The 13,299-nt window shown below is 41.3% G+C and overlaps 1 protein-coding gene across 1 annotated transcript in view; it reads right to left on the reverse strand.

Moving 5' to 3' along the window:
• Positions 1 to 1,135: 1,135 nt before the first annotated feature.
• The window catches only part of PPIL6 (peptidylprolyl isomerase like 6), a 43,293-nt gene continuing 31,129 nt past the window's right edge, over positions 1,136 to 13,299 (reverse strand). Inside the window, exons 7-8 of the mRNA XM_047762511.1 lie at positions 12,580 to 12,715; positions 1,136 to 1,343 (exon numbers count right to left, since the gene is read on the reverse strand). Of these exons, the coding sequence (XP_047618467.1) occupies positions 1,232 to 1,343; positions 12,580 to 12,715 (248 nt within the window). The 3' untranslated portion in view covers positions 1,136 to 1,231. The remainder of the gene's footprint in view (positions 1,344 to 12,579; positions 12,716 to 13,299) is intronic.

Here is a 13,299-nt window from a genome sequence, read left to right on the forward strand (position 1 = left end):
ATGAGATAGGACCACCAATGAGCCGTACACAGGACTGCTCTGTACTATTTTTGCAATTTCATGTCAACCTATATTCATTTCAAAATTAAAAATTAAAAAAAATCCTTTGCCTACCTTTGGCAAGCCCCAAGTCAATTAGAGGGCTGTCTCCAGATTGGCTCAAAGGAATAATTGTTCTTGGAAGATAGACCTTGACCTAAGGGCAAGCAAAGCTCAATGGCTTGGCGCAAAGCAGCGGTGAACAGGAGTGTTAGCAGCAGCTGAGCTGGTGGGGAGAGAGTGTATCACCACTGACAAGGGGCAGGCACTTTGCTGACTGCACAAAGTGAGCTGAAACCTGTTGCTTACATCTTGTGGTGACTCCCAAGTGACCAGTGCCTGGGGGGCTAAATAAGAAGCTCTAGGGAGAGAGCTAAGTGAATGTGCAGAATCCCTGTTCCTCTAGAGGCTCTGAGGCATCTAGAGACAGAGTCCAACAGCTTGTGTTGAAAAAGTTCCCTGGGTGACAGGGGTTTGAGAATCTCAGCTTAAGGAATAGCTGATAAAGCTGGATCCCAGTAACTTCTCAGGAGTCCACAGGGTCTGTAACCCAAGCTCAGAGACAAGTACTCTATTCATAAAAATATCCCAAGCATATACCCTTTTCAGAATGCTGTGTATAAGCAATGAAATATTACCATGAAATTTTTTTCTGTTGCCTCTTTCCCGGTTGGTAATTTACCAAGTTTCTTTTGGCAGAAATATAATCACAAACAGCAACATAATTCTGTTGTAGGTACAGACATTGTAGGGTTCGAAGTCCATTAGGTGCTGCTGCTAAATTAAGAAAGGTTTCGGCTACAGACCAACAAAATAATCAACAAACAGATGTCTGTTTGTCCCGCATAGTAAGATTTAGGCCAGACGTAGGTAGTTGCTGGTATTGGTTCTGCAGCTGCCAAAGGTAGGGGCCGACACCTCTGTTGTTCAGCTCCTGTCTCACTGGCTAGGAAATTATCCCATGGCTACTCCTGGCTGCAGAGGAGGCTGGAAAATTGTGTCTTTTGCTTTTGTATAGTCTCTATGGCAGAGGCAAGAAAGGAAGAAGGGGAGCGATTGAGTGCTGGGTGAGCGAACCTACAGCATCTGCCATGGCTTTCAAATTAAATTTTATCAAGCACTGTTTAATTAAATCTAGAAACAGCTGATCTGATATATAATAATAAATTTTGGAGAAATACTGATATGAAAATTAGGCATAAAGATCTCCACTGTTTAAAATTACGCATTTTTGTATTGGTCTTTCATTCTCTGTTGGAACCAATTCTAGTTGTTGAAGAACATCTGTTCCTTCAATCAATTGCCTATATATAGGAGAAAAAAGACGGAAACTTTAGTCAGTCATAAATTTTCCCACTTGGCTTACATTCCTAAATTGAGTCCTGTCTAGCTTAGTTAAGGCTATTCACTGCAGATTAAATTAACATCTGTCATAAATATCTGCACTAGCTCTAGATCTATCTGTTCACTTTGCCTTGGTTCCTCCGCACCTGCTCTGGGATCTTATCCTCACTGCCATCAGAGTGGCCTTTTAAAAATGCAATTATGGTCTCACCTCCCTGCTTATAGCACTTCAATAATTTCCCATTATCCTCGTGATAAAGACCAACGTCTCCCCACTTCACTGGAGGGCTGCCATGCGGCACGCTCCCAGGCTCTCTCGGCTCTAGCTGGACTGGATTTCAGCACCCGTCACCCCATGTGCCACAGCTGTCCCCTTTGTTCTTGCCTTCCACTACCCCTTTGTCCCGCCTTCCTTCAGATCTTACCCAGTCATCATTTCCTTGGGGGAAGTTTCCCAGATGCCACTGCTCCCACTTATCAAGTCCCCCACCTCCTTTATAGGTGTGATGAGGGTTAAATTTGACATTTGTTTCTGTGCTTCTTGGATTAATTGCTGATTCTCTCATGAAGGAACTATGCTTCTGCTTAATGCTCAGTGCCTGGCACAGAGTCGCCCCTATTTGCCATCCCCTGAATATGTGAATAAGACAGCCCAATGCCATGCTAGTTTGGGTCTCTGTAGACATTCACTGTCCATGAACCAGAACTCCCTGAGTGCTAGACTTCTGATGGTTCTTTCAGCAAAAAAAAGCTCAGCAGGGGCCAGAGAGATGGCCCTAAACAGAGGATTGTGCCCTCTGCCAATGTTTTGAGTTGAAGCAGTGGCTGAGGGGAAGGTGTGATTTCCATTTCTGGGGACACAGTCAGTGCTGACACTGACCATGGTCTAGTCATCCCTTTTGGGGGGGGGTCTCTATTTTTGCCATCCCAGTTAGAAAACATGGCACAGAGCAGGGCAAAAGGTACATTCTGAGAATGAAGAACAGGGGATGAATGGACAGAATCAGCTCTGTCCAGAGAGCATGTGAAGCTCATTCTCCAAGTTGGTTCCACAGATACTGATTGAGCACCTACTGTGTGCACCTCTCCAATGTGATGAGTGTTAGGGCACAAGATGAGTGAGACCCAGTCCCTATTTCAAGTTGTTCACAGGGTGCCAAAGAGGGCAAAGAAGCAATTTGATTTTGGTAGTCAGGAGGGTTTCTGACCTAAACCTTGAATGGGACTTTGGCCAACTGAAGGAAGAGATAAAGGAACAAGATAGCAAAGCCCAGAGGCTGTTCTGGGAGGGATGGTACTTTGGCCTGGCTGCAGCTCAGCTGCCCTATTGACAGCTTCCAAATCCCTATCTCCAGCCCTTGCCTAGCTTGAGTAACTACTCGTGGTACTCAGGAGTTGCAACCTGTCTGTCATATAAGTGCCTCCATTTGAAACATAACTTGTCCATCTTGAATTCCTGATCTCCTCTCCCATACCCTCCATCTTCTCTTCTCCACCTTGGTTACTGGCACCAATCATCCAACCAGTTCCAAAATCCTAAGAGTCCTTCCATATCTTCACTGCCCAATATGGTAGCCACTAGCCATATGTGGATATTTAAATTAAATTAAATAATTCAGTTCCTCAGCTGCACTGGCCACATTTTTTTAAATTTAATTTAATTTATTTTTTTAATTACTCAAATGAATTTATCACATTTATAGTTGTATAATGATCATAACAATCTGATTTCACAGGATTTCCATCCCACAGCCCAAGCACATACCCCCACCCCCCAAACTGTCTCCTCCAGAGACCATAAGTTTTCCAATGTCTGTGAGTCAGCATCTGTTCTGCAAAGAAGTTCAGTCTGTCCTTTTCTCAAATTGCACATGTCAGTGAAAGCATTTGATGTTGGTGTCTCATTGTATGGCTGATTTCACTTAGCATGATAATTTCTAGGTCCATCCATGTTGCTAAAAATGCCGGTATTTCCTTTTAATGGCTGAGTAATATTCCATTGTGTATATCTACCACATCTTCTTGATCCACTCCTCTGTTGATGGACATTTAGGTTGTTTCCATGTCTTGGCTATTGTGAATAGTGTTGCAGTGAACATTGGAGTACATGTGTCTTTGCAAGTCGTGGTTTTCTCTGGATAGATGTCCAGGAGTGGGATTGCTAGATCAAATGGTAGTTCTATTTTGCGTTTCCTGAGGAATCTCCATACTGCTTTCCACAATGGTTGCACCAATTTACAATCCCACCAACAGTGTACTAGGGTTCCTTTTTCTCCACACCCTCTCCAGCACTTATTGTTTGTTGACTTTTTGATGATGGCCATTCTGGCTGGTGTGAGGTGGTACCTCATCGTGGTTTTGATGTGCATCTCTCTAATAATGAGTGATGCTGAACATCTTTTCATGTGTTTTTTGGCCATCTGTATGTCTTCTTTGGAGAACTGTTTAGATCTTCTGCCCATTTTTTGATGGGCTTGTTTGCTTTGTTGGTATTGAGCAGTAGGAAGTGTTTATAAATTTTGGAGATGAATCTCTTGTCAGTTGATTCATTTGCAAAGATCTTTTCCCGTTCTGTGGGTTGTCTTTTTGTTTAGTTTAGCGTTTCTTTTGCTGTGCAGAAACTTTTCAGTTTGATTAGGTCCCATTTGTTTATTTTTGTTTTTATTGTCATTACTCGAGGAGGTGGATCTGAGAAGATGTTGCTGTCATTTATGTCAGAGAGTGTTTGGCCTATGTTTTCCTCTAAGAGTTTGATAGTGTCTGGTCTTATATCTAGGTCTTTAATCCATTTTGAGTTTATTTTTGTGTATGGTGTTAGGGAGTATTCTAATTTCATTCTTTTCCATGTGGCTCTCTGGTTTTCCCAGCACCACTTATTGAACAAGCTGTCCTTTCTCCATTGTATCTCCTTGCCTCCTTTGTCATAGATGAGTTGGCTGTAGGTGTGTGGGTTGAATTCTGGGCTTTCTATCCTGTTCCACTGATCTGTATTTCTGTCTTTGTGCCAGTACCATGCAGTTTTGATGACTGTTGCTTTGTAGTATAGTCTGAAGTCCAGGAGCCTGATTCGTCCACCTCCATTTTTCTTTTTCAGGATGTCTTTGGCTATTCTGGGTCTTCTGTGCTTCCAAACAAACTTTAAAATATTTTGGGAGTTCCCGTCATGTCTCAGTGGTTAACAAATCCGATTAGGAACCATGAGGTTGCGGGTTCGGTCCCTGCCCTTGCTCAGTGGGTTAACAATCCAGCGTTGCCATGAGCTGTGGTGTAGGTTGCAGATGCGGCTCAGATCCAGCGTTGCTGTGGCTCTGGCATAGGCTGGTAGCTGCAGCTCCGATTCAACCCCTAGCCTGGGAACCTCCGTATGCCATGGGAGCAGCCCAAGAAATGGCAAAAAGACAAGAAAAAAAAATTTTGTTTGAGTTCTGTGAAAAAATGTCCTTGGTAATTTGATAGGGATTGCATTGAATCTGCATATTGCCTTAAGTAGTATAGTCATTTTGATAATATTAATTCTTCCAATCCAAGGGCATTGTATGTCGTTCCATCTATTTGTGTCATCTTTGATTTCTTTCATCAGTGGCTTATAGTTTTCAGAATACAGGTCTTTTGTCTCTTTAGGTAGGTTTACTCCTAGGTATTTTATTCTTTTGGATGGGATGGTAAACAGGATTGCTTCCCTAATTTCTTTTTCTGCTCTTTCATTGTTAGTATATAGAAATGCCATCGATTTCTGTGTATTAATTTTGTATCCTGTAACTTTGCCAAATCATGGATGAGCTCTAACAGTTTTCTGGTAGAGTCTTTAGGATCCTCTAGGTATAGTATCATGTCATATGCAAATAGTGATAGTTTTACTTCTTCCTTTCCAATTTGGATTCCTTTTATTTCTTTTACTTCTCTGATTGCCATGGCCAGGACTTCCAAAACTATGTTGAAGAGTAGTGGCAAGGGCGGAAACCCTTGTCTTGTTCCTGATCTCAGTGGGAATTCTTTCAGCTTTTCACCATTGAGAATGATGTTTGCTGTGGGTTTGTCATATATGGCCCTTATCATATTGAGGTAGGTTCCCATTATGCCCACTTTCTGAAGGGTTTTTATCAGAAATGGGTGTTGGATTTTGTCAAAGGCTTTTTCCGTGTCTGTGTCTGTTGTTTCCGTGTTCTTCAGTTTGTTAAGGTGGGGTATTACAATGATGGATTTGCAGATATTGAAGAACCCTTGCATCCCTGGGATAAATCCCACTTGATCATGGTGTACAATCCTTTTAATGTATTGTTGGATGCGATTTGCTAGTATTTTGTTGAGGATTTGTGCATTGATGTTCATCAGTGAAATTGGCCTGTAGTTTTCTTTTTTTGTGGAATCTTTGTCTGGTTTTGGTATCAGGGTGATGGTGGCCTCATTGAATGAGTTTGGGAGTATCCCTTCCTCTGCAATTTTTTGAAATAGTTTCAGAAGGAGAGGTGTTAGCTCTTCTCTAAGTGTTTGATAGAATTTGCCTGTGAGGCCATCTGGTCCTGGACTTTTGTTTGTTGGAAGTTTTTTAATCACAGTTTCAATTTCAGTTCTTGTGATGGGGCCATTCATCTTATCTATTTCATCTTGGTTTAGTCTTGGAAGATTGTACTTTTCTAAGAATTTGTCCATTTCTTCTAGGTTTTCTGTTTTACTGGCATATGGTTGCATACAGTAGTCTCTTATGATCCTTTGTATTTCTGTGATGTACGTTGTTACTTCTCCTTTTTCATTTCTAATTTTATTGATTTGAGTCCTCTCTCTTTTTTTCTTGATGAGTCTGGCTGAGGGTTTATCAATTTTGTTGATCTTTTCAAAGAACCAGCTTTTTGTTTCATTGATCTTTATGGTTTTCTTTGCTTCTATTTCATTGATTTCTGCTCTGATCTTTATGATTTCTTTCCTTCTACTAACTTTAGGTCTTGTCTGTTCTTCTCTCTCAAGCTGCTTTAGATGTAAAGTTAGCTTGTTTATTTGAGCTTTTTCTTGTTTCCTGAGGTGGGCTTGTATTGCTATAAACTTTCCTCTTAGAACAGCTTTTGCTACATCCCATAGGTTTTGGAGTGTCGTATCTTTGTTGTCATTTGCTTCTAGGTATTTTTTAATTTCCTCTTTAATTTCTTCAGTGATCCATTGGTTGTTTAGTTGCATGTTGTTGAGTCTCCACGTGTTTGTGTTTTTTGCAGTTTTTTTCTTGTTGATTTCCAGTCATATAGCATTGTGGTTGGAAAAGATGCTTGATATGATTTCCGTTTTCTTAAAGTTACCAAGGTTGGATTTGTAGCCCAGGATATGATCAATCTTAGAGAATGTTCCATGTGCACTTGAGAAGAATGTGTATTCTGTTGCTTTTTGATGAAATACCTATAAATATCTACTACGTCCATCTAGTTTAATGCATCATTCAGGGCCTGTGTTTCCCTATTGATTTTCTGTCTGGTTGATCTTTCCATTGCTATACGTGGGGTGTTAAAGGCCCCCACTGTTATTGTGTTATTGTTGATTTGTCCTTTTAAGGTTGTTAGCAGGTGCCTTATATATTTTGGTTACCCTATGTTGGGTGCATAGATATTTGTTATATCATCTTCTTGGATTGATCCTTTGATCATTATGTAATGTCCTTCTTTGTCCCTTAAAATATTCTTCATTTTAAAGTCTGTTTTGTCTGATATGAGTACTGCTACTCCAGCTTTCTTTTGATCCCCGTTCGCATGAAATATGTTCTTCCATCTTCTCACTTTCAATTTGTATATGTCCCTAGAAGTGAAATGGGTCTCTTGAAGACAGCATATATATGGGTCTTGTTTTTATATCCATTCAGCCAGTCTATGTCTTTTGGTTGGGGCATTTAGTCCATTAACATTTAAGGTAATTATTGATATGTATGTTCTTATTGCCATTTTCTTAATTGCTTTGGATTTGTTTTTGCTGCTGTTTTTCCTTTCCTTCTTCTCTTGTTCTTTTCTGCCTAGAGGAGTTCCTTTAGTATTTGTTGTAAGGCTGGTTTAGTGTTGCTGAATTGTCTTAACTTTTGCTTATCTGTGAAGTTTTTGATTTCTCCTTCAAATCTGAATGAGATCCTTGCTGGGTAAAGTTAATCTTGGTTGGAGGTTTTTTCCTTTCATCACGTAAAGTATATCATGCCACTCCCTTCTGGCCTGCAGAGTTTCTGTTGAAAAATCTGCTGATAACCTTATTGGGGTTCCCTTGTATGTTATTTGTTTCTTTTCCCTAGCTGCTTTCAAGATTTTCTCTTTGTCTTTAATTTTGATCAGTTTGATTAATATATGTCTTGGGGTGTTCCTCCTTGGTTTTATTTTATATGGTACTTGTTGAGTTTCCTGGATTTGAGTGAGTGATTCCTTCCCCATGTTAGGGAAGTTTTCGGCTATTATCGCTTGGAATATTTTTTCTATCTCTTTCTCTCTCTTCTTCTTCTGGCACCCCTGTAATATGGATGTTGGTGCGTTTAACATTGTCCCAGAGTTTTCTGAGACTCTTTTCATTTCTTTTCAGTCTTTTTTCTGTTCCACATCCGTAATTTCCACTAATCTGTCCTCCACCTTGTTTATTCGTTCTTCTGCCTCCTGTATTCTGCTGTTGGCTGCTTCTAGTGAATTTTTTATTTCAGTTATTGTATTATGCATCTCTTCTTGTTTAAGTTTTATATCTTGTATCTTTTTGCTCAATGTTTCCTGTAAGTTATCCATCTTTGCCTCCAGTTTATTTCCAATGTCTTGCATCATCTTCAGCATCAACAGTCTAAAGTCTTTTTCCAGGAGGCTAAAAATCTCCTCCTTGCTTAGCTGTTTTTCTGGGGCTTTTCCTCTCTCCCTCATCTGAGTTATAGTTCTCTGTCTTTTCATTTTTATAGGTTTTTGGTGTGGTGACCTTTTTACAGATAATAGAGCTGTAGCCTCTCGTACTTCTGATGTCTGCCCCCCTGTGGCTGAAGTCGGTATGGGGGCTTGCTGTAGACTTCCTGATGGGAGGGGCTGATGCCTGCCCATTGATAGGTGGAGCTGAGTCAAACCCTCTGGTGGATGGGGCTTAGTCTCTGGATGGGATTAGAGGCAGCTGTGTGCCTAAGGGGTCTTTAGGTAGCCTGTTTACCGGGGTGCCGGGTGTGGGGCTGTGATCCCACCTGGATTGTTGTTTGCCCTGGGGCTTCTCAGAGCTGACTTGTGGGTGGGGCCAGATTTTCTCAAAATGGCCACCTCCAAAGAAAGGTAGGCTGCTGAATATTCCTGAGAGCTTTGATTTCAATGTCCTTCTCTCAAAACAAGCCATGTTCACCCCCTTTTTCCCATGATGTCCTCCAAGAACTGCAGTCAGGTTTGACCCAGATTCCTATGGAGACTTTGCTTTGCCCTGGGACCCAGTGCACGTGAAAGTCTGTGTGCGCCTTTTAAGAATGGGGTCTCCATTTCCCCCAGTCCCGTGGAGTTCCTGCGCACAAGCCCCACTGGCTTTCAATGCCAGATGCTCCAGGGCTCTTTCTCCCCTTGCCAGATCCCCACACGAGAGAGCTTGATGTGGGGCTAGGAACTCTCACTCCTGTAGGTGAGTCTCTGTGAACCAGTTAGCTTCCCACCCAGGAGGTATGGGGTTGTTTATATCACAAAATTGCTCCTCCTACCTCTTGATGTGTCTTCCTCATTTTCTTCTGGAGTAGGATATGTTTTTTAAGGTTTCCAGTCCATTTGGGTGAAGAGTGCTCAGTCTTTAGTTGTGAATTTTGTTGTTTTTAGGAGAGAAGTTGAGCTCCAGTCCTTCTATTCTGCCATCTTAATCCCTAGGAAGTGCACTGGCTACATTTCAAGTGCTCAGTGACCACATGTGGCCAGTGGCTTTCATATTGGGCAGCACAGATCACAGTACATTTACATCTCTGGGTAAAAATCTGTTAGATACCACTGCTGTAGAGCTTTCCCATGACCTTACCACCAACATCTCAATAGTCATAAAGTCTCATCGAATCTAACTCCCAAGTAGCCCGTGCATTTTTCCATTTATCCTCTGCTCATCTGTACCGCCAGTGCCTTAGACCAGGACTTCATTTATGGCCTACTCTTTCCATTGCCTCTTAACTACTTTCATTTTCATCTTTTGCTAATTAGTTCTTCATTTCTGCTAAAAAGAGTTGTTGTTGTTGTTGTTGTTTTTTCAGAATGAGAACCCAGTCCTGTTGCTCCCAATTTAAAATTCATCCATGGCTTCTCAGCCCCTTCAGGTGGGGGTCCATGCTCAGCAGCATGGCACCCACAGCTCTTTGAGAGCTGGGCTCTGGCTCTCTCATCTTCACAGCCTCCACTCTCTCCATTTCCCCCTGGGCACTAAGCTCAAATCAGATGACTTGTAGATAAGATGCTCTTGTTAGTCCTTAGGGCCTCTCTGCAAAGGCTGTTCACTGTTCCTAAAATTGATTTTACTCATTTTGATTTCTAGCCTTCTCTATTTGGGTAACTTATACGTGACTTTCAGTACTCATGTCACCTGCTACCTATGTTTGTGTGAATGGAGATATTACAGGCTTGTATTCTGATATTCTTTCCTATAAAACCACTGGGCAAGGCCATCAACATGATGCATTCTCCCCTGAAGGGCATTTCCAGTGTCATCCACCTGACAACAAGGCAAGTTCATGTACCAGACTAGGGCTTGGAAGGAGGGTCTGTCTCAGATAGGGAGAACATTTCTATATCTCTCTGGATCTTTCTAACCATGTTTGGGCTTCCAAAGCTCAAACAAACCTGGGGATGCTCTGTGATGATAGGGAATAGAAAGCATCTCCCCCTACAGAGAGCCCCACAGCAGGGAAGGAGAGTGGCCCTGAAAGAGTTAGTTCGTTTTGTCAGGTTGTCTGGTTGCCTTTCTGCTTCTTTCTCCCCTAATGTTCTGTAAGGTCTTCTTTAAGTATTTTCAGCCCAGACTGTGATGTAGAACTTTAAGGGGCAAATTGAGATTGTACTTAGGCTAGAACAATAGAAAAGGAGCAGTGCTTCCAAGGCCTGTGTGTTGGCGATAAGGAATCAGTGAGAGAGAGATTCCCCTAGAGGAAGATGAATCACATGGAAAAAGGAGCCACGATCAAACCCAAATCCTCATGGATACTAGTTGGGTTCATTACTGCTGAGCCACAATGGGAACTCCTCACAGTTGCTGGGTTTTCTAATATACTATAGGCTCCCCAAAGGGTGGAAATTGTGTCTCATCACTCTTTCCCCAAGACTGAGCCCAGTGACTAACATTTGGTAGGTGCCTAATGAAATGCTGGGTGAATGAATGAGTCAGGAGGCTGGCGGCTGTGCAGGCTGAACACAGATGTGGGGCCAGAGGCTGAAAGACCTGGAAGACCACTCTGACCTCTAGGCTCTGTGCATCTGGGGATGGAGGTGGTGAAGGAGGCACTAAACGTTTTAAAGCAATCACTTTTTTGTCTGAGAAAGGTACGTTTTGGAAAGATAAAAAAAGGATCAACTAAGTATGTGGTTGAGGGTAGTAATACTACCATCAAGATGATAGGAAGGTATTTAAAAGAGCTAAGAAATTGTGAGAATTATTTGGATTCCAAAAATAATTGAAGAATGGAGTTCCCATTGTGGCTTAGTGGTAATGAACCTGCCTAGTATTCATGAGGATGCAGGTTCAATCCCTGGCCTTGCTCAGTGGGTTAATGATCCGGCAATACTGTGAGCTGTAGTGTAGGTCACTGATGTGGCTCAGATCTGGCATTACTGTGGCTGTGGTATATGCCAGCAACTGCAGCTCTGATTAGACCCCTATGGGAACCTCCATATGCTATGGGTGTGGCCCTGAAAAGCAAAAATAAATAAATAAATAAAAAATAATTGAAGAATGAATTTTCAAAATCAGGATACAGTTTATTAATACCAGGGAATATGGAGGACGAAGCATTGTTTTAGGTTATATAACTCTTAAAACCATCGCTTTAAAGAGATCTCCTTTGGATGAAAATATACTTTCTGCTTTTTCAACCTGGAAATACCATCTGCGTTACACTGGAGGAATAATTGTGCTTAAAATTAACACTGGCCTGAAATTTTTTCTTGGAATGAAAAGTCAGTAATTATCCCTGTTCATGGCTAGAATAATCTATTAGTTATTCAGAAAAGTCCTGACACTTTATATATCATTTCAAGGAAGACAAAGTAAGTTTCAACTTACATTCATTACTTTAATCAAACAGGGATATGAAACCCTGGAGTGATGAAAAGTACAGTCATCATCCATTGTCAGTCCACATGTCTATAAGCATCTTGCTAATAACATTCTGGTAATTATTATCTGAGATATTTCCAAATTTTAAATTGCTCAGTTAAAAAAAAATTTTAAAAAGGTTACTGGAGTTCCCACTGTGGCCCAGCAGAAATGAATCTGACTAGTTTCCATGAGGACTCAGGTTCCGTCCCTGGCCTTGCTCAGTGGGTTAAGGATCCGGTGTTGTGGTGAGCTGTGGTATAGGTTGAAGATGTGGCTCAAATCTGTCATGGCTGTGGCTGTGGCATATGTGTAGGCTGGTAGCTATAGATCCAATTCAACCCCTACCCTGGGAACTTTCACATGCTGTGTGCAGCCCTAAAAAGATTAAAAATTAAAAAATGTTGCTTGTAACTTAGTTTTCATCTCTTTCTTCACAGTGTTCACAGACAGTTACTTAAATGGCTTCCCCTCACTTTTGCATCTAAATATGTCTACATTATCAAGAACTATGGTATTAGTCACAGTCATTAGGAATTGACAATATCCCTGAGGCTGAAGATGCATAGGATGGACGGACATATGGATAGAGGAATGCACAGAACATATAATGGCTGTGCCCAAATGGTTTCTGTTTTTTAAAGACAGCAAGCTTCTTATGAAGTATTTATTTCTAATTGTTTGTACTATTTGTATTTTTTTTTTATGTGTGTGGCTGCAGCCTCGGCATATAGAAGTTCCTAGGCCAGGGATCGAACCTGTGCCATAGCAGTGACCCAAGCCGCTGTAGTGACAATGCTGGATCTTTAACCTGCTGCACCACAAGAGAACTCCTATTTTTGCTTTAAATTTTGTTTTTAGTTACCTGTACACTTTGTACAATACTTACCCAAATCTTTTTTGAACCACATTTTTACATATATGAGTATTAGATAAACAAACTTAAAATGCACATACCCAAAAGCCACATATTTTCTATCTAGATATGGAGTGGGTTGTAGTGTGATGTAGAATTGTGATCCATTGCTGTGATGGCCTTTGTTGACCATTCCAAGAACTCCCCTTTTATTATGAGGAATTGAGAAGTTTTCATCTAGAAAAGACAGTAAAACAGTTGGTCATTAAAATACTTCTGTTTTCTTGATTATAGCACATAAAGCACAGACAGAAGCCTTGGTAACAGGGGTTCTCAATCATACTTATCAATACATTCCAAGTTGTAAATATTCTATTTGTTTCATATTACTTTCACTCCACTGGGCTGTTAAAAGATAAGCTGTAAAGTCTTATTAGAACTATTTGAGTATGTACCTTCAGTTTATCATTATTACAGTTAAGAATAAGTGTGCTAAGAAAATTAATAATGTAACAGGAAGTACTTTAATAATATAAAAAGCACATACCTTTTTTTTTTTGGTCTTTTTTTTGCTATTTCTTGGGCCGCTCCCGCGGCATATGGAGGTTCCCAGGCTAGGGGTCCAATTGGAGCTGTAGCCACCGGCCTACACCAGAGCCACAGCAATGCGGGATCTGAGCCGCGTCTGCAACCTACACCACAGCTCACGGCAACGCCGGATCATTAACCCACTGAGCAAGGGCAGGGACCGAACCCGCAACCTCATGGTTCCTAGTCAGATTCGTGAACCACTGCACCACGACGGGAACTCCCACATACCT

The sequence above is a fragment of the Phacochoerus africanus genome, chromosome 2 (genome assembly GCF_016906955.1).
Source record: "Phacochoerus africanus isolate WHEZ1 chromosome 2, ROS_Pafr_v1, whole genome shotgun sequence".
NCBI classification, from domain to species: Eukaryota; Metazoa; Chordata; class Mammalia; order Artiodactyla; family Suidae; genus Phacochoerus; species Phacochoerus africanus.